The sequence below is a fragment of the Aotus nancymaae genome, unplaced genomic scaffold (assembly GCF_030222135.1).
Source record: "Aotus nancymaae isolate 86718 unplaced genomic scaffold, 86718_ANA_hifiasm-v0.15.2.pri h1tg000028l, whole genome shotgun sequence".
In the NCBI taxonomy this organism is placed as follows: Eukaryota; Metazoa; Chordata; class Mammalia; order Primates; family Aotidae; genus Aotus; species Aotus nancymaae.
In genome coordinates this window covers 31,065,716-31,085,165 of record NW_026988441.1, presented here as the reverse complement: position 1 = coordinate 31,085,165, position 19,450 = coordinate 31,065,716, and the positions used below count along the sequence as shown (strand labels likewise).

General features: G+C 58.1%; 3 protein-coding genes across 5 annotated transcripts; 1 reads left to right on the top strand and 2 right to left on the bottom strand.

Moving 5' to 3' along the window:
* The first annotated feature begins 83 nt into the window (after positions 1-83).
* MISP3 (MISP family member 3) lies at positions 84-2,428 on the top strand. Of its 3 annotated transcripts, none has more exons than XR_010344193.1 (3): positions 84-1,216; positions 1,679-1,819; positions 2,062-2,428. XR_010344193.1 is itself a non-coding variant. In XM_064380712.1 (3 exons), the coding sequence occupies exons 1-3, from the start codon at positions 649-651 to the stop codon at positions 2,077-2,079; spliced, it is 657 nt and encodes a 218-aa protein (XP_064236782.1). In that variant the 5' UTR covers positions 84-648; the 3' UTR covers positions 2,080-2,428. The 3 variants fall into 3 exon arrangements, 2 of the variants coding, with proteins under 2 accessions (XP_064236782.1, XP_021530774.2); XM_064380712.1 differs by having other exon boundaries at positions 1,746-1,819; positions 2,065-2,428; XM_021675099.2 differs by having other exon boundaries at positions 1,746-1,819.
* A 6,133-nt stretch (positions 2,429-8,561) lies between these two features.
* Positions 8,562-12,305, bottom strand: CUNH19orf67 (chromosome unknown C19orf67 homolog). The gene is given in 7 exon segments (XM_012457816.2): positions 8,562-8,736; positions 9,199-9,333; positions 9,949-10,134; positions 10,217-10,317; positions 10,451-10,595; positions 11,970-12,067; positions 12,069-12,305. Coding segments are annotated over 7 exon segments (1,077 nt in total).
* A 2,187-nt stretch (positions 12,306-14,492) lies between these two features.
* SAMD1 (sterile alpha motif domain containing 1) lies at positions 14,493-17,739 on the bottom strand. Its single transcript, XM_021675116.2, has 5 exons — positions 16,448-17,739; positions 15,732-16,026; positions 15,547-15,643; positions 15,338-15,449; positions 14,493-15,235 (listed from the first exon to the last, which is right to left on the bottom strand). The coding sequence occupies exons 1-5, from the start codon at positions 17,396-17,398 to the stop codon at positions 15,077-15,079; spliced, it is 1,614 nt and encodes a 537-aa protein (XP_021530791.2). The 5' UTR covers positions 17,399-17,739; the 3' UTR covers positions 14,493-15,076.
* Positions 17,740-19,450: the final 1,711 nt, after the last annotated feature.

Here is a 19,450-nt window from a genome sequence, read left to right as displayed (position 1 = left end):
GAGTCCTCCTGGCAGGTGCCGGGGGCGGTGCCTGGCCCTGCCCCCGGGGGCCGTTCCTGGAGGCCAGAGGCGGGTCAGAGAAGCGGCGGGTGCGGGCGACGCCTTGGAACCCACGGGCGGCGACTGCGACCACAGGTGCCTCACAGGGCCCTGTGTCCTAACTCTGGGCATCAAAACCCCGGCTGGGAACTGACGCTTCCGAGCTGCTTCCAACCCTGGACGCCGAGGTCCCCCAGCTGGAGAACGAAGCCCTAGGGTCGTCTGAAGAGGGGGGCCACCAGCCCCCAGGGCCAGACAGCGAAGCCCCAGAGCCTGTTGAGGAGCTGAACACTGAAGTCCCAGGCCGGGAGGAGAGGTCCCCAAGCCCTCCGCAAAGGACGTGGAGACCCTCGAGCAAGAAAGCGAAGTCCTCGAGCCATCAGTCGAGCAGGACTCAGGGCGCCCTGGGTTGTCCACAGCGGCGGGCTTTGAGAGTCCTGAGCCAGGCAGAGACAACCCTGGGCCGTCCGAAGCGCAAAGCGCGGGGATCCAGGGGCAGCGTCCCGCTCCGGGCCTGAGACTTCCACCTCCAGGTCAGGCTCGGAAGCCCCCCACCTGCGTTTTCTGCCGTGTCCCGAGGCTCCCCAACGTCCCCCCGAGGAGCTGTTCATGGAGACGCCCATAGAGCGCGAAATCCGCCGCAGCTGCGAACGCGAGGAGAGCCTGCGCCGGAGCCGGGGCCTGAGCTCGGGCCGCGCGGGCGGCGAACTCGTCGAGCTGCGCGTGCGGCCGGTGCTCAACCTGCCGGGTCCTGGCCCCGCTCTCCCGCGCGCCCTGGAGCGCGCGCGGGCGGGCGCGCAGATGCAGCGGGACATCGAGCGGGAGGCCCACCGGCAGGCGGCGCTGGCGCGCCCCGCGGCCGCGGAGCCGCGCGCCCAGTCGCCGCCGCAGCCGCTGGGCGAACTCAAGCGCTTCTTCGAGGCCGCCGCGGGGAGTGGCTCCTCGGCGGGGGCGGGGGGCGGCGCGGGCCCGCAGGGGCTTCCAGAGCTCGGGGGCCGGGCGCGCTCGGGGGTTCAGGGCCGGTGCCCGGTGCTGGCCCGCGCCCCGCCGCCTTTCGCTCCGTCACTGCTGGAGCAGGAGGTGCGCGCGGTGCGCGAGCGCGAGCAGGAGCTGCAGCGCCAGCGGCGCAGTGTCTATGGCACCGCGGAGTTCAAGGAGCCTACGCCGACTCTCACCGGTAAGCCGCGACCGCGGCAACGCCAGGGACCCCCAGGGTTCCAGCCGCCCCCACCGACTGCCCAGCTTAGGTGGCCCCTCCTCTGGCCCTCCGATTCTCGGGGTCTCTCCCTCCAAGCTCCCACGCTCCTGCGACCCCTTCTCAACTTTGTCTCTTGCCTACCCCTTCTGGGGCTGCTTTACTCGCTGTGATCCACCCCTCCACCGGGAGGGATGGACTCTCTGATCCACACCACCCAGGCTGCGCGGGGGATGGGTGGGGGCATTCCAGATGTCTTCCTCTTTGTCGGGTTCCAGGGAACCCTGACTGGGTTCTGGCGCTCCTGGGTCCTCCCTCTGCATTTTCAGGCTCCTGCTTCTCCCTTCTGGGTTCACCTCCCTCCTCCCTCGGGTTCCTGGGTCCCTGGAGCTGAGTGGAGGCTTTCATGGGGAGGCGGAGGGTGAACGCCTACGTGTGTTTAAGGGGTGCGGCCGGCCTTTTTCATCCTGGCTGCCTCCAGCTGGTGAGATGAGCGCCCCTTCCCCCCTAGCGAGCAGGGGCGACGGAAAGTTGGCAGTGATCTGGCCCCCCCGCAGAAAGGCCTCGGAGAACGGCCTGGAGCAGGTGGGAGCCCCTTTACCCGTGTACCTTTAGCGCTTGTCGCTACCCCTACCCCTCCGCTGCCAGGACGCTGGGTGGGGAAAGGCACATCCCCCCTGGAGGGCCATTCTGGTCCAAACTCAATGTGGGACGCATCCGGGGTGAAGAGGAGACAGTGGTCTTGGGGCCCAAACCGCCCCACCCTGAGCCTGGGTGCAGTGCGCAGGTCCCTGAGGCCGGCCTTCCTTCTGGTCCTCTGCCCCCAGGAGGAGCGCAAACCTTGAGGTTTGAGCAGGCTGGGACCCCCGGCCGGAAGTAACGTACGCGTCAGAGGACCAGGGCGGGGAGCGTCTAGTAGAAGGCCTGGAGAAGGGTCGGCCCTCTGCATTGGGGAAGATGAAATCGGCCAGCCCATCGTTGAACTTGACTTTGTGAAATTGACCAGCCCAGTCTATAAAACTTAGAGTCCCCCATTGGGAAACTGACCACCACCCACAACTCCGCCAGTGAAACTGTCCAGCCCGTCTCCGCCTAATTGTAAACTGAACTACCCACTCCCTTGACTGTAAGAGGGCCGGGGTTACGGCCGCGGCTGCCTCACTCCCCGCACCAATAAAGCCTCTTCTTTCAGGGCACTGCTGCCTGTTTTGTTCTGGGTCCTCTTCGTCTGGAGTTGGGCGGGAGCACGACGGGCCGAGAGAGGCCCGAGAAAGCCCCAAGAGGTGCGGGCCGGAATGCGGGAATGCGCCCTTATCGCCCTGTTCTGGGGCTGCCCGCCTCCCATGCACTGCCAGACCCGGCCTGGCTCAGGTCCTACCGCTCCCTGGCGGCCGGGGTGCAAAATATGGCGCGCGGACCGAGTTCACGCCCTCTGTTTCCAGGATTCCTCTTCAACATTTATTGGTGCACTGGCTAGAGAGAGATGGTAAGAGACTGTTCCTACCTTGGGAACGTAAACAATAGCTACTGAGGCCGGGCGCGGTGGCTCAGGCCTGTAATCCCAGCACTCTGGGAGGCCGAGGCGGGTGGATCACCTGAGGTCAGCAGTTCGAGACCAGCCTCGCCAACATGGTGAAACCCCGTCTCTACTGAGGCCTGGCGCAGTGGCTCAGGCCTGTAATCCCAGCACTTTGAGAGGCCGAGGCGGGTGGATCACCTGAGGTCAGCAGTTCGAGACCAGCCTCGCCAACATGGTGAAACCCCGTCTCTACTAAAAATACAAAAAATTAGCGGGGCATGGTGGCGCGTGCCTGTAATCCCAGCTACTCAGGAGGCTGAGGCAGGAGAATTGCCTGAACCCAGGAGGCGGAGGTTGCGGTGAGCCGAGATCATGCCATTGCACTCCAGCCTGGGTAACAAGAGCGAAACTCCGTCTCAAAAAAAAAAAAAAAAAAAAAAAAAAGGCAACTGAGACCTAGCTTTTGAAAAGATAAACCTGAATTTTTATGACTGTGACTATTTAGAAAAAAAAAAATTTGAGTCTTGCTCTGTCACCCAGGCTGGAGTGCAGAGGTGCGATCTCTACTCACTGCAACCTCCACTTCTGGGCTCAAGCAATTCTCCTGCCCCTGAGTAGCTGGGATTACAAGTGCATACCATCCCACCCAGCTAATTTTTTGTATTTTTTATAATCCCTACACTTTGGAAGGCCCAGGCAGGTGGATCACCCAAGGCTGGGAGTTCAAGACCAGCCTGACCAACATAGAGAAACCCTGTCTCTACTAAAAATACAAAATTAGCTGGGCAGGGTGGCACATGCCTGTAATCCCACCTACTCTGAGGCAGGAGAATCACTTGAACCCAGGAGGCAGAGGTGACGGTGAGCCAAGACTGTGCCATTGCACCGCAGCCTGGGCAATAAGAGCGAAACTCGGTCTCAAAAAAAAATGTTTTCAATTTTGGAGACAGGGTCTTGCTGTCACGCAGTCTGCAGTGTAGTGGCATGATCACAGTTCACTGTAACCTTGATCTCCTGGGCTCAAGTGACCCACCTGCCTCAGCCTCCTGAGTAGCTGGGACTACAGGAATGAACCACCACCCTCAACCCAGGAATGTTTTAGAATTGCTGCTTAAACTCTTGGCTCTTGAGATCATGTCACTGCACTCCAGCCTGGGCGACAGAGCGAGACTCTGTCTTAAAATAAACAAAAACACCAGCCTGGCCAACATGGTGAAACCCCGTCTATACTAAAAATACAAAACAATTAGCTGGGCGTGGTGGCGGGAGCCACCAGCTACTTGGGAGGCTGAAGCAGGAGAATCTTTTGAACCTGGGAGACGGAGGTTGCAGTGAGCGGAGATTGAGCCATTGTACTGCAGCCTGGGTGACAGGGTGAGACTCTGTCTCAAAAAACAAACAAATTCTTGGTTCTGTCCAACTCTGTCTCTTGTATAGGTACATCAACTATCTAGTGAAATCCGTAGGCATAAAATACAGAGAGGTCACGCTGATACAGGGCTGCACCCAAGAGCAGGTCAGCCACGAAGGGCTCATCACCTGACCCCATCCATCATTGGCACAGTTACCCCCCTCCTCAGCATACTTCACTGTGACTGTGGGAGTTATGTAGAGAAAGGTGGGAGAGAGCCTGGGAAGTGGAAAATGGAAACACCTGGAAGCTGGGCTTCATTTCCAGCAGGGGAGCCAAGAATTAAGTCTATCAAGAATGGACAGGGGCAGGGCACGGTGGCTCAAGCCTGTAATCCCAGCACTTTGGGAGGCCAAGGCAGGTGGATCATCCGAGGTCAGGTGTTCCAGACCAGCCTGGCCAACGTGGCGAAATGCCATCTCCACTAAAAAATAGAAAAATTAGTCGGGCCTGGTGGTGTGCTCCTGCAGTCCCAGCTACTCAAGAGGCTGAGGCAGGAGAATCACCCGTCTCAAAATAGAGTGGACAGGACTACTTAAGTATAGACAGGGGCTGGATGCGGTGGCTCACACCTGTAATCCCAGCACTTTGGGATGCTGAGGTGGGCTGATCACCTGAGGCTGAGAGTTCCAGACAAACCCGACCAACATGGAGAAACCCTGTGTGTACTAAAAAAAAATACAAAATTAGCTGGGCGTGGTGGTGCTTGCCTGTAATCCCAGCTACTTGAGAGGCTGAGCCAGGAGAATTGCTTGAACCTGGGAGGTGGAGGTTGCAGTGAGTGGAGATCGAGCCACTGCACTCCAGCCTGAGCAACAAGAGTGAAACTCCATCTCAAAAACAAAACAAAACACACACACACACACACACACACACACACACACACACACAGTATAGATGGGGGACTCTGTAGCTTTCCTGAATGTTAAACTCAACTGGAGGCCTCTATATGTGAAGTCAGTCAGATGGGGGAAGGGCTTGACATCACTATTTTTTGAAGCTCCCAGGTGATTCCAATGTGCAGCTGAGTGAGAACCATGAAGGAAGTGTAAACCAGCAGTTCTCATGGTAGTGGCACCAGGACCAGCAGTATCCGAGATACTTGGGGAACTGCCGGACATGCGCCTTCAGGGGCCAGATGCAGTGGCTCATGCCTGTAATCCCAGCACTTTGGGAGGCCGAGGTGGGAGGACTGCTTGAGTCCAGAAGTTGGAGACCAGCCTGGGCAATACAGCAAGACAAAGTTTTTTTCCCCCCCACACTCCATTGTATATACTAGCATGGACAAAGTCTTTTAAAAAAAAAAAATGTTATCCCAGCACTTTGAGAGGCCGAGGTGGGCGGATCATGAGGTCAAGAGATCGAGACCATGGTGAAACCCCGTCTCTACTAAAAAATACAAAAATTAGCTGGGCGTGGTGGCATGTGCCTGTGGTCCCAGCTACTCGGGAGGCTGAGGCAGAAGAATTGCTTGAACCCAGGAGGCTGAAGTTGCAGTGAGCTGAGATCATGCCACTGCACTCCAGCCTGGCATCTGGCGACAGAGCAAGACTCTTGTTTCAAAAAAAAAAAAGAAAAAAAAGAGAGGGGGAGAGAGATCACACCTGTAATCCTAGAACTTTGGGAGGCCGAGGCAGGTGGATCACCTGAGGTCAGGAGTTTGAGACTAGCCTGACCAACATGGAGAAACCCCGTCTCTACTAAAAATACAAAAATTAGTTGGGTGTGGTGGCAGGTGCCTGTAGTCCCAGCCACTCAGGAGGCTGAGGCAGGAGAATTGCTTGAACCTGGGAGGCGGAGGTTGCAGTGAGCCAAGATCGCACCACTGCACTCCAGCCTGGCAACAGTGAGACTCCGTCTGGGGGGAAAAAAAAAAAGAGAGAGAGAGAAAAAAGCAGCACTTTCTTGGGTCTTATCCCAGATCTAATGATCAAAGTCTCCATGTGATTCTGATGCACATTAGGAAGTTTGAGAATCAAGGGTGTAGAAAGCTGCTGAGCCACAGGACCCAGGAAACAAAGCGCGTTTCCTTCCCCTTCCAGGACTTACTGTCACCACCCACCCGAAACCCTGTCTTGAGCCGACATTAGATTTGACCTAAAGGAGACTGTTTAGAGGTGCTCGTGGCTAGTCTGAATTGAGATATGTTGTAAACGTGAAATACTAGATCTCTCTCTCTTTTTTTTTTTTGAGACGGAATCTTACTCTGCCTCCCAGGCTGGAGTGCAGTGCCGTGATCTCGGCTCACTGCAACCTCCACCTCCCGGTTTCAAGTGGTTCTCCTGCCTCAGCCTCCTGAGAAGCTGGGATTACAGACATGTGCCACCACGCCCAACTACTTTTTGTGTTTTTAGTAGAGATGGGGTTTCACCATGTTGGCCAGACTGGTCTCAATCTCTTGACATCATGATCCACCCGCCGCAGCCTACCAAAGTGCTGGGATTACAGGGGTGAGCCACTGTGCCCGGTCTAAGCTCACTTGCTATTTCCATTGGACCCTGTGAGTCTAAAGAATCTTAAAGGCCAGTCGGGATGGGTCATGCCTGTAATCCCAGCACTTTGGGAGGCCAAGGCAGGGGAATAGCTTGAGGCCAGGAGTTCAAGACCAGCCTGGTCAACATAGCGAGACTCTGTCTCTACAAAAAAAAAAAAAAAAAAAAAAAAGCAGGGGCATCAGTGCTGCTGGTACTACCTACTACCAGCTGCTTGGGAGGCCAAAGTGGGAGGATCTCTTTAACCCAGGAGTTAGAGGTTGTAGGAGATGGAGGTTCCATAATTGTGCCACTGCAGTCCAGCCTGGGTGACAGAGAAAGATCTTCCCTACGCCAAAAAAATCTTAGAGACATGGGAAAACTCACAGGGCCTCCCTCAAAGCCATATCAAGGAGCATCAGGATTTCATGTCATTCAGACCAGGGCTGTGGACTAAAAAACATTCTTGATGCAGTCAGAAATTGTCACCAGAAATCCCCATGGAAGAGCAATAGTGGCGGAGTTTGGTGGGTCACGCCTGTAATCCCAGCACTTTGGGAGGCTGAAGCAGGCGGATCACTTGACATCAGGAGTTCAAGACCATCCTGGCCAACATGGTGAAACCCCAGCTCTACTAAAAATGCAAAAATTAGCTGGGTATGGAGGCATTCACCTGTAATCCTAGCTACTCCAGAGGCTGAAGCAGGAGAATCGCTTGAGCCTGGAAGGTGGAGGTTGCAGTGATCCGAGATCACGCCATTGCACTCCAGCCCGGGCAACTAGCCTGAGACTCCATCTCAAAAAAAAAAAAAAAAAAAAAAGGACGAGCAATAGTGTTGGCATCCAATCCAATATTGATATATTGATTCATTTCACCACCTCTCACGTCCTTTTTTGTCATCTGGAAACGGGGGATAATACTATGTGCCAGGGACTGAAGATGGGCGCTTTGCTCAAAATCATAAATAAGGACAGGGCTCTGGGTGTCTCCTCTATGAAAATGTTGAGGGGAGGGGAACCAAAAGTGTCCCCTTGGATTAAAGCGGGATAACCCACAGCTGAGTGACACCTGGCTCAGGATGACACCCTTCCCCTAGCAAGGGGCCACAGTACCCGGTTCAGGTCCAAGGTCCGCCACTTGCTCGCAGGAGCTTTGAGCAGGTGAGTTCATTTCTCTCAGCCAGGGTCTCCTCTCCAGTCCGAGGTTGGAGAGAGGTTAAGAGGTCCTAAGCTGGGATTCCACAGGGCTCCCCGACCTCGCCCGCACCCCGGATACCCCAAGAAAGACGACGACCTGTGCGGCCTCCAAGTCCCAAACGCTAGAAGAGAAAAAAAAGTCTAAGTCGGGGCCTTCGGAAACTGATCGAGGGCACTTTCCCGGGGCACGTCGGGAAAAGTAGTTCTTTTACGCTACAAAGAAACAACTTCCGGGTGAAAATACGGGAGTGGGTGTAACCTTAAGTCTTTTCCTCCAGTGGGCGTTGAATTTCCTCGCTACCCGAAACTTGAGATTTTCTGGGTTCCGGTTGTCTACAGGCATCGCTTCTCTTTTTGCTTCATGTGCGCCTATGCGCATGCGCCAGGCTCTCGTCCGCCTATTGCTGGATTGCGGACTTCTCTCAAAAGACTACATTTCCCAGAAGGCCACGCAAGCGGGCGGGGAATCCCCACCCCAGAGGGAGGGGCGCGGTGCTCCCAGCGGACGCTGAGCCTGTGACCTCTTTCTTTCTTTTATTTAACACAAAACTGGCATGTCCGCATTCTGGGCCCCACGGCTGGGCCGATCTCGGTGCAGACAGGTCAGCTCGGCCTGGCCCTTTGGAAGGCGAGGCCGGGCTGCACTGCGAGAACAAGTGAGCCCCTCCCCTGCCCCCTCTCCTGGAGTTTGGAACTGTCAAGCTCCAGCTCCTACCCTCTTCCCCAGATTCAAGACCCCTGCGCCGCCCACCCCGCGGGCCCGGCTGCGTTCGGAGGCCGGGCCTGGCCTGCCTGGCCCATGAGGATCTGCACCAGCAGGTCGGTGGCCAGCATGGGCGAGGGCTCCTCGAAGCCGATGGTCAGCAGCTGCTGGTAGTCCCCAAGAGGCTGCGGGCACAAAATCCTGTGGTGGGGGGGAACCAGGGAGAGACAGGCCTGGACTTGAGTGCCCCCTGCCCCTCGGGAGTCCCTCCCTTTGAGTGAGAGGCGTCAGCTGAAAGAAGCTTTGTTTCAGCTGCGGGTGGGAAAAACCCCGGGGGAAACTTGTTTCCTTGTTGATCAGAAACTTAGTAATGGCTCCCGGAGGCTGAATAACTGGTCCTGACCTGTCCAATCGCCCTGCTAGCTGTGTGTCCTTGGGCAGGTAACAGCTTCTCTGAGCACTCTGTTTTCTTTGTTAAATGGGGCCAGTAGCTTAGACCTCGATGGGTTGTTACTGGGGTCTGCGTGAGTGCTTTTCAGGGCACAATACAGTGCTATCATTACTAAGGAGAGCAAAGTATTTGGGAAGGAGGATTGTCTTTGAAGGGGTTCTGCCTCCCGCCTCCAGCACCCAAGCCCGCTTTGCTATTGCCCTAGCTCCTACCATGAATAAAGGTCATCATCAGCTGGTCCCAGGGGCACCCATCGGCCGATGGACCACAGCTTCTGGATCTGCGGGCACGGATTGGCTGGACTCTGGCCTGTGTCCTTCCAAGTATCTCGATAGCACAGGAAGTAGCTGGGAGGGGAGGGAGCTGTAATTAGCAGTGATCAGTTTCCTAGCTTCTTCTGTTGAGGGCTTTAATTTTGGAGGTGAGGTGGAAGCTCATCGAAGTTCTCAGGTAGGGATGTGACTCCAAGGCCTTTTCTCCCGGCCAGCCTCCTTTTAAGATGAGGACTTTTATTTTGGTGGGAGGGTGGGTTTTAAGAAAATAGCGGTAGCCTTTCAAAAGCCTTATTTCCTGGTTCACTTGTTTTTTTTTTTAAAGAGACAGATTCTTGCTCCCACTCAGGCTGGAGTGCAGTGGCACAATCACAGCTCACTATAGCCTCGAACTCCTGGGTTCAAGTGATCCTCCTTCCCAAGTGGCTGGGACTACAGCTGCCAGCCACCATGCCTCGCGAATTTTTGTTGTTGTTGTTAAGACAGGGTCTTGCCATCTTGCCCAGGCTGATCTCAAACTCTTGGGCTCAAATGATCCTCCTGCCTCAGCCTCCCAAAGTGTTGGGATTATAGGCTTAAGCCACCATGCCACGCCCTGCCCAGTTTTCACTTTGGTGGTGATGGTTTTGAGGCCCATACTGGCATTCATCATAGAAAGGGGAGGAATTTGATTTGGGTAAGAGGACTTACTAATCCACAAGGGAATCTTGTCCCCGACCAGTGGCCTCCGGGATGGTTTCCAGGTGCCAGCGCATCTTCTTATAGAGGTATCGGGGGAAGCGGCTGGCAGTGTAGGCAGCTGGGGCACAGTATCTGAAGATGGACACCTCGTGGGACATGCTGATGGAGAACCTCCCGCAAAAGAAACAGGAGATGCTGGCAGGACATGAGGGAATGCAGGGGTGAGGCTGGGCCTTGGACCCCTTCACCCCCCCATCCGACTCCCCAACCGTTATACCTAAGGGGGTTCGTCTCCTCCAGGTCCACAAACCCAAAGGAAGCGTACAAGAGGACCAGCTGTTCCAGGCGCAGGGTCAGCTGTTGGGAGATCTCTAACAGCTGCATACAAGAGGGGGCAGAGTGAGATCAGCTGGCCTGAGAGGAGCGGGCCTCCCCCTCCACCATCCACCATCCCCCCAGGCTTGGAGCTTCGAGAGGCAAGGGGCATGGGGTCTAAGAAACCCCCACACACCCCCTTTCGGACTAGCTCCTGCAGGACTCCATAGATGGGGGGTACACTTCTCGCGGCTGCCTCCAGGTACAGGAAGTAGGGTTCACACATCTGTAAGAAGGTGGGCATGGCCTTGGCTAGCTGCTCCTTCTGTACTTGATCTCTGCTGAAGGAAGAAGGGGGCCTTTGCCTGGAATCCCTCACGACCCCTCCCCACCCCCCGGTTTTCCCCATTCTACTCACCCCCAACCTGTATCCATTGGCTAGACCCCTGTTAGAAAAGGCCCTCAGTTTTAGGTCTTTTCTGAACATCTTTCTGGTTCACCCACATCACACCCATTTAGAACATTTGTTAAAGAGCTGACACCTGAGTCTCACGATTCTACTTAGGACCCAGAGCTTCCTACAGGGCTGGGTACAGTGGCTCACGCCTGCAATCCGAGAGTTTTGGGAGGCTAACGCTGGAGGATTGCTTGAGGCCAGGAGTTCCAGACCAGCCTGGGCAACATCGCAAGACCCCATCTCTACACGAAAAATAATTAGCTGAGCATGGTGTCACCTATAGTCCCAGCTACTTAGGAGGTGGAGGCGGGAGGACTGCCTCCAAGAGTGTGAGTCTGCAGTAAGCTATGACTACACTATTGCACTCCAGCTTGGGCGACAGAGCGAGACCCTGTCTCATTAAAAAACCAGCCTCATTAGAATCGCTTGAACCCGGGAGGCAGAAGTTGCAGTGAACCGAGATTGCGCCACTGCACTCCAGCCTGGGTGACAGACCGAGACTGTCTCAAAAACCAAAACAAAACCCAGCCTCGTGGATCATGAGGTCAGGAGTTCAAGACCAGCCTGCAAGACGGTGAAAGCCCATCTCTACTAAAAATACAGAAATTAGCCGGGCGTGGTGGTGGGCGCCTGTAATCCGAGCTACTTGGGAGGCTGAGGCAGAGAATTGCTTGAACCCTGGAGGTGGAGGTTGCAGTGAGCCAAGATCATGCTGCTGCACTCCAGCCTGGGCAACAGAGCGAGACTCTGTCTCAAAAACAAAAACAAAAAACCACCACCACCACCAAGACCCAGCCTCCTAGGAGATTCCAATGGACACAGATTGGAGAACCACTGGGAAAGCTGGTCTGGGAATCACATTATCCTTTGGGGTCTCAAACTGATGTTCTGCTGGCCAAGTGTGGCTCAGGTGGGTCTTGTTTAGCCGGCACAGGGCTCAAAAATCTAAGCCAGCATTTAAAAACTGGAAGAAAGGCCTAGAGATTTGACAACCGCAGGCCCACACTGCCAGGACAGTAACAGCAGCCGCCCCCTACCCGCAATTCTACAGCCCTCCTCACTCGGAAACTGATTCTAATAAGCTAGCTTCTTCCACTGTCTCCCTCTGGCTCCTAGCGCTTCTAATTTTGCGATTTTTGCGACCCTGGCGTGTGTCACGGGACAGCTCACTATAGCCTTGACCTCCTGGGCTCCCCTCCTGTCGCCTCCCTTCCAAGTCTCTTTACCCATGAGGAGCTGGGACCCCGTCCAACATCACCTGTAGAGCAAGTAGCTCTGGAAATCATCCGCTTTCTTGAGTAGGTAGCGCAGCTGTTCGGTGATGGGGCTGAACAAAGCTTCCAGGGGTAGGCGGGGGTGGTGCTGGCCCGGGCCCGGGGACCAGAGGTTTGGGGGAAGGCGTGGAGGCCGGGGCTTCAGGCAGCTGACCCTCAGCATCTTCGGGGTCCGGCCCAGGTGGGTCCCCAGGCCTGCTAGGGGGCGTCGACCAGGAGGGATCTGCGCAGGGCGGCGTCCCAGGTTCTAAGGCGTCTGGAGGCGGTGTTTCTCCAGGGTCCAGGCAGAGCGACCCCTCGGACCACTGCTCCGTAGCCATGGTAGGGCCGTAGGGCGGGAACCTGAGCTCTTTAAGCTTCCAATGCTGCTCACGTCGTCGGCAGCGGGTTCGACCCCGCCCCGGGAGCCTCCGACTGGACCCTGCCTTGACCTCTCCACCGGCGCCGCGCCGTGCCCGGGGGTAGTTTGCCTCTTTTGAATTTCAACACGCGGGAGGGGCGCGCCGCTCCAGTCCGCGCGCCTGCGGGCCGCCACCCGCTACGCACGCTCCACGCGCACTCCGGGAACCTGGAGGTGGGGAGGAGGGACCCGCCTAGGGAGGCGACCTCTGGCCTTGTCGTGGGGGTGTGGTTAGAGCCAGGACCTTAACCTCTCGAGGTGGATTCCTGGAGTGGAGGGGTCTCTAACGTGTCTCCAACTTCCCCCACCTGAAACAGGTATGCGGAATGAGGTCGCCCGGGCCCCAGTCCCAGCCTCTCACCCCCCAGAACCCGTTTTGTTGTTGTTAAAAAATCATTTTAATTTAAAATTTTTATTTTATAGAGATGGGGGCCTCTCTATGTTGCCCAGGTTGGTCTCAAACTCCTGGACTCAAGCGATCTTCCCCTCTTGCCTCCCAAAGTGCCCAGCCTATTTTTTTCTCTCTCTTTAATGGAGTTGAGAAACTGCCTTAGAACTCAGTAGGGACTTTGGATGTAGTAGCTCTGAGGACTACTACTAACATAAAAAATCTTCAGGCCTGGCTGGGTGGCTCATGCCTGTAATCCTGACACTCTGGGAAGCTGAGGTGGGAGGATTGCTTGAAGCCAGGAGTTCAAGACCAGCCTGAGCAACATAGCAAGACCCTGTCCGTACGAAAATAAAATGTTAGTCGGCTGTTGTCTGAGGCAGAAGAATCACTTGTGCCCAAGAGTTCGAGGCTGTCACCAGTTATGATGGCACCACGGCACTCTAGCCTAGGTGACAGGAAGACCGTCTCAAAACATCTTCACTTGGAAATCTTTTCCCATCTGATGGCTCAATCCCTTTTTTTTTTTTTTGAGATGGAGTTTCACTTTTGTTGCCCAGGCTGGAGTGCAATGGCGTGATCTCAGGTCACTGTAACCTCCGCCTCCCAGGTTCAAGTGAGTCTCCTGCCTCAGCCTCCCGAGGTAGCTGGGACTACAGGCACCCACCACCACACCCGGCTAATATTTGTATTTTTAATAGAGACGGGGTTTCACCATGTTGGTCAGGCTGATCCTGAACTCCTGACCTTGTGATCCGCCCACCTTGGCTTCCCAAAGTGCTGGGATGACAGGCATGGGCCACCACACCCGGCCCACTTCTGTTGTTTTAATGCGGAGGACCATGAGGCCTGGAAACCCTACTATGGTCCTAGAACAGCCCCTGCCCTTGATAGTTGTAGTGGATTCTTTGCAGTAGGCAAAGGCTGACAGGTTTATACTTTTTAATGTACATTATGTCAAACACACTAATTATAAAGACTCTGAGTGACAAAAAAAAAAAAAAAAGACTCTGAGTGAAGAACTGAGACAGGTGTCAGACGCCACTCTGTGTGACCCCGAGCAGACAGCATCTCTGTGCAGGGCTAGTTGTCTCTTCTGTAAGGTGGGACTTGGGGAGGACAATTGAGAAAATGCTTGTAAACCCAAGAACGTAACTGCTAGCCATTCAACAATAGTTGAGGCCAGGCGTGGTGGCTAACTCTTGTAATCCCAGGCAGGAGGAGAATTGCTTGCGGCTGGGAGTTCGAGACCAACCTGGCCAACAAAGTTAGAACCCCATCTCTACAAAAATGTCTAGAACTTATCTGGGCATGGCAGTGTGCACGTGTAGTCCCAGTTAGGAGGCTGAGGTGGGAGGATCACTTGAGCGCAGTTTGAGGCTACAATGAGCTATGAAAGCACCACTGCACTCCAGCCTGGGTGGCAGAACGAGACCATCTCTAAAAGAAAAACAAAAATTGGGCTGGGTGCGGTGGCTCACGCCTGTAATCCCAGCACTTTGGGAGGCCAAGGCAGGCGGATCACCTGAGGTCAGGAGTTCGAGACCAGCCTGACCAACAGAGAGACCCCCATCTCTACTAAAAGTACAAAATTAGCCGGCAATGGTGGTGCATGCCTGTAATCCCAGCTACTCGGGGGAGCTGAAACAATTCTGTCCTAACCTTCGGCTCTTTTAGGAGTCTCTTTAACACCCTCTCCCCTGCCCCATTTATAAAATGGACCCCATGGCTTTTTTCCCTTTTCCTTTTTTTAAAATTTTATTTAAAAAACCTTCGGTGCAATATTAAAAAGCAATACAGCCAGCTGGAGCAACAATCAACAGAAAGGAAAGAGGAAGGAGAGGAAAAACCCGAGGAACCCCAACCCAGCTAGTCCCCTAGGAGCTGGAGGCCAGGGGCAGAGACTGAGAAGGGGGATGGGTGGTGGGGGAAGGAGGAAAGACCACCCACCAAAATAAACAGGCAGATCCAAACATTCATATGGGAAACACCTGGCTGAACAGAAGAGGATCTTGGGGAGAAGCCCCCCACATTTCATTTTTTTTTCCCTAAAATGTCCTGGGCTGGGTGGGGAGGGTCAGCCACCTGGGGTGTAAGGAGCAATCCTCTCCCTGCACCGACGACGTGCTGAAGGGCAGATGTGTGTGTGAGAGACAGAAGGGGCAGAGATGAGGACATAGAGGGTGCCCCTCCCTGGAATCTGTTATGAGGGCCGAGGGTGTCCGCGTCCAGCTCCTGGACTCTGGGGGGTCTTGGGTGAGATGGGGGCCAGAATGGGTTGGGGCAGAGATGAGGCTGGGCGCTCAGCCTAAGAAGCCATCGGGGTCGTCGTCCTCAAAGTGGCCTTGCTGCAGCACCTTGATGTGGTGCTCGTAGATTTTCAGGGCTGGCCCAAGGCGGATGGACAGGCCGGTGAGCACATCTGTGCGCTGCATGAGCAGCAAAGATTTGCCATCAATTTCCTGGGTGGGACAGGGACAGAGAGAGAGCGAGCCGGGTCAGGGAACATCCCACATAGGCCCTCTGTCTGTCTGTCTGTGTGTAATCCAGGGCTGGGAACTCACCTGCTCTTGGAAAGCTGTCGCCTGCTCGGGGAAGCCTGCCTCAGTGAAATATTCCACGACATCCATTACTGTCCACTCCACGGGATCAGACGGCTTCTCTTTGCGCCCAGTACTGCATCAAAACAGACGGACACCAGTGAACACAGAAGTCCCTCTGGCTGTGCCACATACCTGCGCAGCACCCGTACGTCTCCAACACCCCAACTTACGGACAGCCAAAGGGGGTCCCGTCGGCCCCAGGTAGGGCTGGTTTTCCTGGGGGCAAAGGCACGGGAGATGGGGAGTCTGGCCCTGTGGCAACAGAAGCTGGGAAGAAAAAAAACACCTGTCTTTGGCTTTGTCTTGGGGCTGAGTGCCTCCCACCTGGCACTTTCCCCCACCCAGAGGTCCTTACCTGTTCCCCCCTCCTTGTTCATGTTTGCCATGGAGAACACCTGGCGGGTGCCGCTGCCCGGGACTGGCCCCCGCCCTTCATCCTGGCCCTGGTGAGTTCCGCAAGACGTCCAGTCTTTGACCCTCTCCTTGGCACTCTGAGGTCCCCGCTCGCCGTTAAGCTGGTGGTGCTGGGCACCTGCCGGACGGTCACTCTCGGGTACTTCAGAACCCTCTGACACATCATCTTCATCATCTTCGTCTTCATCATCATCATCATCATCATCTTTCTCAAGCACTCGCTCTTCTCCACCTCTCTGGGGTGGAGGAGAGAAGCATGCAAAGTTAGCAGCTGTTCTAATCCCGGACCCTGACTGTGGCATCCGGGCGGCGGGGAGGATGGATCGATTCCACCTTTAAGAACGATACGGACTAACTTTTACGCATTCACTCCGTGCCAGGCTCTGTGTTAACTAAAGCCCTCGACAACCGAATCTCACTAAACTCGCGCAACAACCCCAAGGGGTCGCTACTGTTACTAAGCCGCGTTTACAGCGAAGGAAACTGAGGCTCCGGGAGATTCAGCCACTTGCCAAGGTCACCACGAACTAAGCCCGTAGGAAACGCGCGAAAAGCCCCAGTCACCCGCCGCCCAGTTCCTCCCGGGACTCGCGCCTCCGCCACGAACTTCGCCCGCACCTGCCCACCGCGCGGCGCCCCGCTCCCCGGCGCGCTCACCTTGCTCCGAGACGGGCGGGCGCTGGCGGCCGGCGGCGCCCGTCCGGGCCTGTCCCCGCGGGGCAGCGCTAGCGCTCCGAGACGAGTGCGCTCCAGGCGGCCCCGCGCCGCCGCCTCCTCCTCCAGCAGCCCTTGCACGCGGCCGCGGGTCAGGCGACCGCCGGCGCCGCCGCTGCCCCCGAGGTAGCGCACGACTTCCCGCAGGCTCACGGGCCGCGCCGCGCCGCCGGCCCGCGCCGCGCCCCCCTCCGGCGGCGGCTGTGGCTGCGGCGGCGGCGGCTGCTGCTGCTGTGGCGGCGCCGGCGGCTGTGGCGGCGGCGGCAGCGGCGGCTCCCGGGCGGCGACGGCGGGCGGGGGGGCGCGGCGCGGGCCGGCCGGGGGCGCCACCGCCGGGGGAGCGGCTGGCGCGGGCGGCGGCGCGGCCAGGGGCGCGGCCCGCTGCGCGCGGGGGCCCGGCTGCGCGGGGCCGGGCGAGGGGGGCGCTGTGGCGGCGGCGGCAGCGGCCGCGCGGGGCGCCCGGGCCGGGGCGGCGGCGGCGGCGGCGACGGGCGCGGGCGGTGGCGGCGGGGCGGGCGTGGGCGGCGGCGCGGCGGCGGGGGCCCCGCGGGGGGCGCGCGGCGGGGCCGGCGGGGTGGCTCCGCGCCGGGGCGGCTGGACGCGCGCCGCGTTGCGGTACGAGATGCTCCCCTTGTAGCTGACCCGGAGCACGGCGCGCTGCTGGATCAGTTTCTCGAGCTCGGCGCGCGTGCGCTCCGGCTCCGGGCCGTGCCGCCGCCGCACCATCCGGCAGATGCGCTCCAGGTCCGGCCGCGCCTTGCGCGAGCGCAGCGAGTCGATGGTGTCCAGGATCCACTCTTGGTAGTGCGGAGAAGCGGCGGACGACGAGGCGGCGGCCGCCGTGGTGGCGGCCGCCGCCGTCTCCGGCGGGGGTAGGGCCGGGGGCCCCGCCATGCCTCCCGCCCGGCCCGGCTGCACCGTGCGCGCTGCCTCCCTCCCAGCGCGGCGCCCCCCTCCCCGGCTCCCCTCCCTCCGCCGCTGCCCGCCTCCTCCGCCTCCCCCCCCGGGGGGCGCAGCGCCTCGGCGGAGCGGCGGCGGCGCTGCTGTTTCTTTGCAAAAAAAAAAAAAAAAAAGAGAGAGAGGGAACGAGAGAGAGAGAGGAAAAAACAGTGAGAGAGAAAGAAAAGAGAGGAAAAAAAATATGCACACACTCACTCACTCGCACGCACGCACACACAGACCCGCTTCTGCTGGGCGCGCGCGGGGCCGGGGATGCGAGGAGGAGGAGGGGAGCGCCGCGCGGCCGGCCCCTCCCCGCCGCCGCCGCCGCCGCACGCGCGCCCTGCGCCCGGGACACTCCGGCCCCCCTTCCTTCCCTCCCTCCCTCCCTCCTCCCCGCCGCCCGCCTTCCTCCCTCCCACCCCCACGCGCCCGCTTTTAAGGTGGAGCCCGGGCCCCCCGCCCGCCCCCTTTACCCTGCGCTCTCGCTCACTCTGGCTCGCTCCGGCCCCCCCTTACAACTCCCGCGCGCTTTTTAAGGAGGCGCCGCGGAGTTGGCGCCGGGGCGGGGGCGGGGGAAAAGCGGCGGGCGGGGGAGGGGGAGGGGAGTGCCGGGGGGAGGGGAGAGGGGGCGGGCAGGGCGGGCGGGCGGCGCTCGGCCGCCCTCCAGCCATTGGGCGCGGGACCCAGACGTCCCCGGCGCCCAGCCCCCCCTCTCCACGCCTCCCCGGCGCGCTCCGCTCTCGGGACCGCACTTACCGGGAACTCGCCGTTCGCGGGCCGGGGCCGCCGCGCTCTCAGGGTGCTGCGGGAACCCTCTTGCTGCCGCCGCCCCCGCGTCCCTCCGGCGCGCCTGGCCCGGCGCTGAGGATGCGGAGAGGGGGCCGCGCACCCTCTTCCCTCCTCTACTCCCCCTGCCAGTGCCGCCCCCGCCGCCGCTCGGCCTCCTGGCGCGCCGGCCCCAGCGCCTCCCTGGAGCGCCCTCTCCGTCCCGGGCTGGACGCCGAGGGGGCGCGCCGCAGATCTGGGGACCCCGAAGCTGGGGTCAAAGGGCAGTTTGACGCTGGTTTCTCCTGTGGGGCCGAAGGAGTGCCGGAATTTCAGCTAAACCCTGTTTACAAGGACTCCAGGCCAGGACCTGATTGGCCTGCACGCTGGGGTCCGAAATTCCCTCTCCAACCCCCTGGGGGTGTGTGGGTGGGTGATCGAAGTCGAGAACACCAACGACACTTTTTTTTTAAACAAAACTTTATTGGTAATAGTTTTCAAATATGTTTACAACAGCACACTGTTCAAGAGGAAGTCTCTTCCTTCGCAGCACACAGGTTGAATCGCCCCCGAACCCACCCGGGGCCCCATCCCAGGCCTGAGAACTCCTCCTGGGATGGGGAGAAGTTATGAGAGGGGGAAATAAGGGGATGAACGGGGTAGCTCCCAAGGGGCTCCCCACTTTTCTATTAGAGAAAAATGCACAAATGAGACTGGGGGGAGACGTGATGGACAGCTGACAGCTAAGCCGGAGGAGGGGGACCCAGGATGGCAGAGGCGGAAGCTGGTGGGTGAGTAAAACAGGCAGCCCCTCCCCAGCAGCTCTAGCCTTGAACCCCGGGCCAAGACGTGGGGGCACTTGGCCTCTTCCGTGTCCTTTTGCAGGTATGCCCTCCCCACTGAGCTGAGGGAAAGCTGGACATTAAAATCTAGCGGAGAATAAAATTAAGGAGTTGGGGGGAAATTGCTGCTGGGAGGAAAGACTTGGGCTTGGGGCTCCCCCTCTGTCTTTTTGGGGGATGACTCCTCTTTGGCAGGGAGAGGGACAGCTGCTTTGTCTGGCTCTCAAAGCCCAAGGGTGAAGACAGGTCTGCTGGGGAAGAGGAGAGCGGAGGATTCCTAAAGGGGACTAGACCCTCGCAGGACTGGCAGAGAGGATCCCCCAGGGAAGGGCCCAGAGGATATTAGCAGCTCAGCGGGGAGGTTCAAACCCCAGCGCCTCCCTTTCCAAAGTCAGTC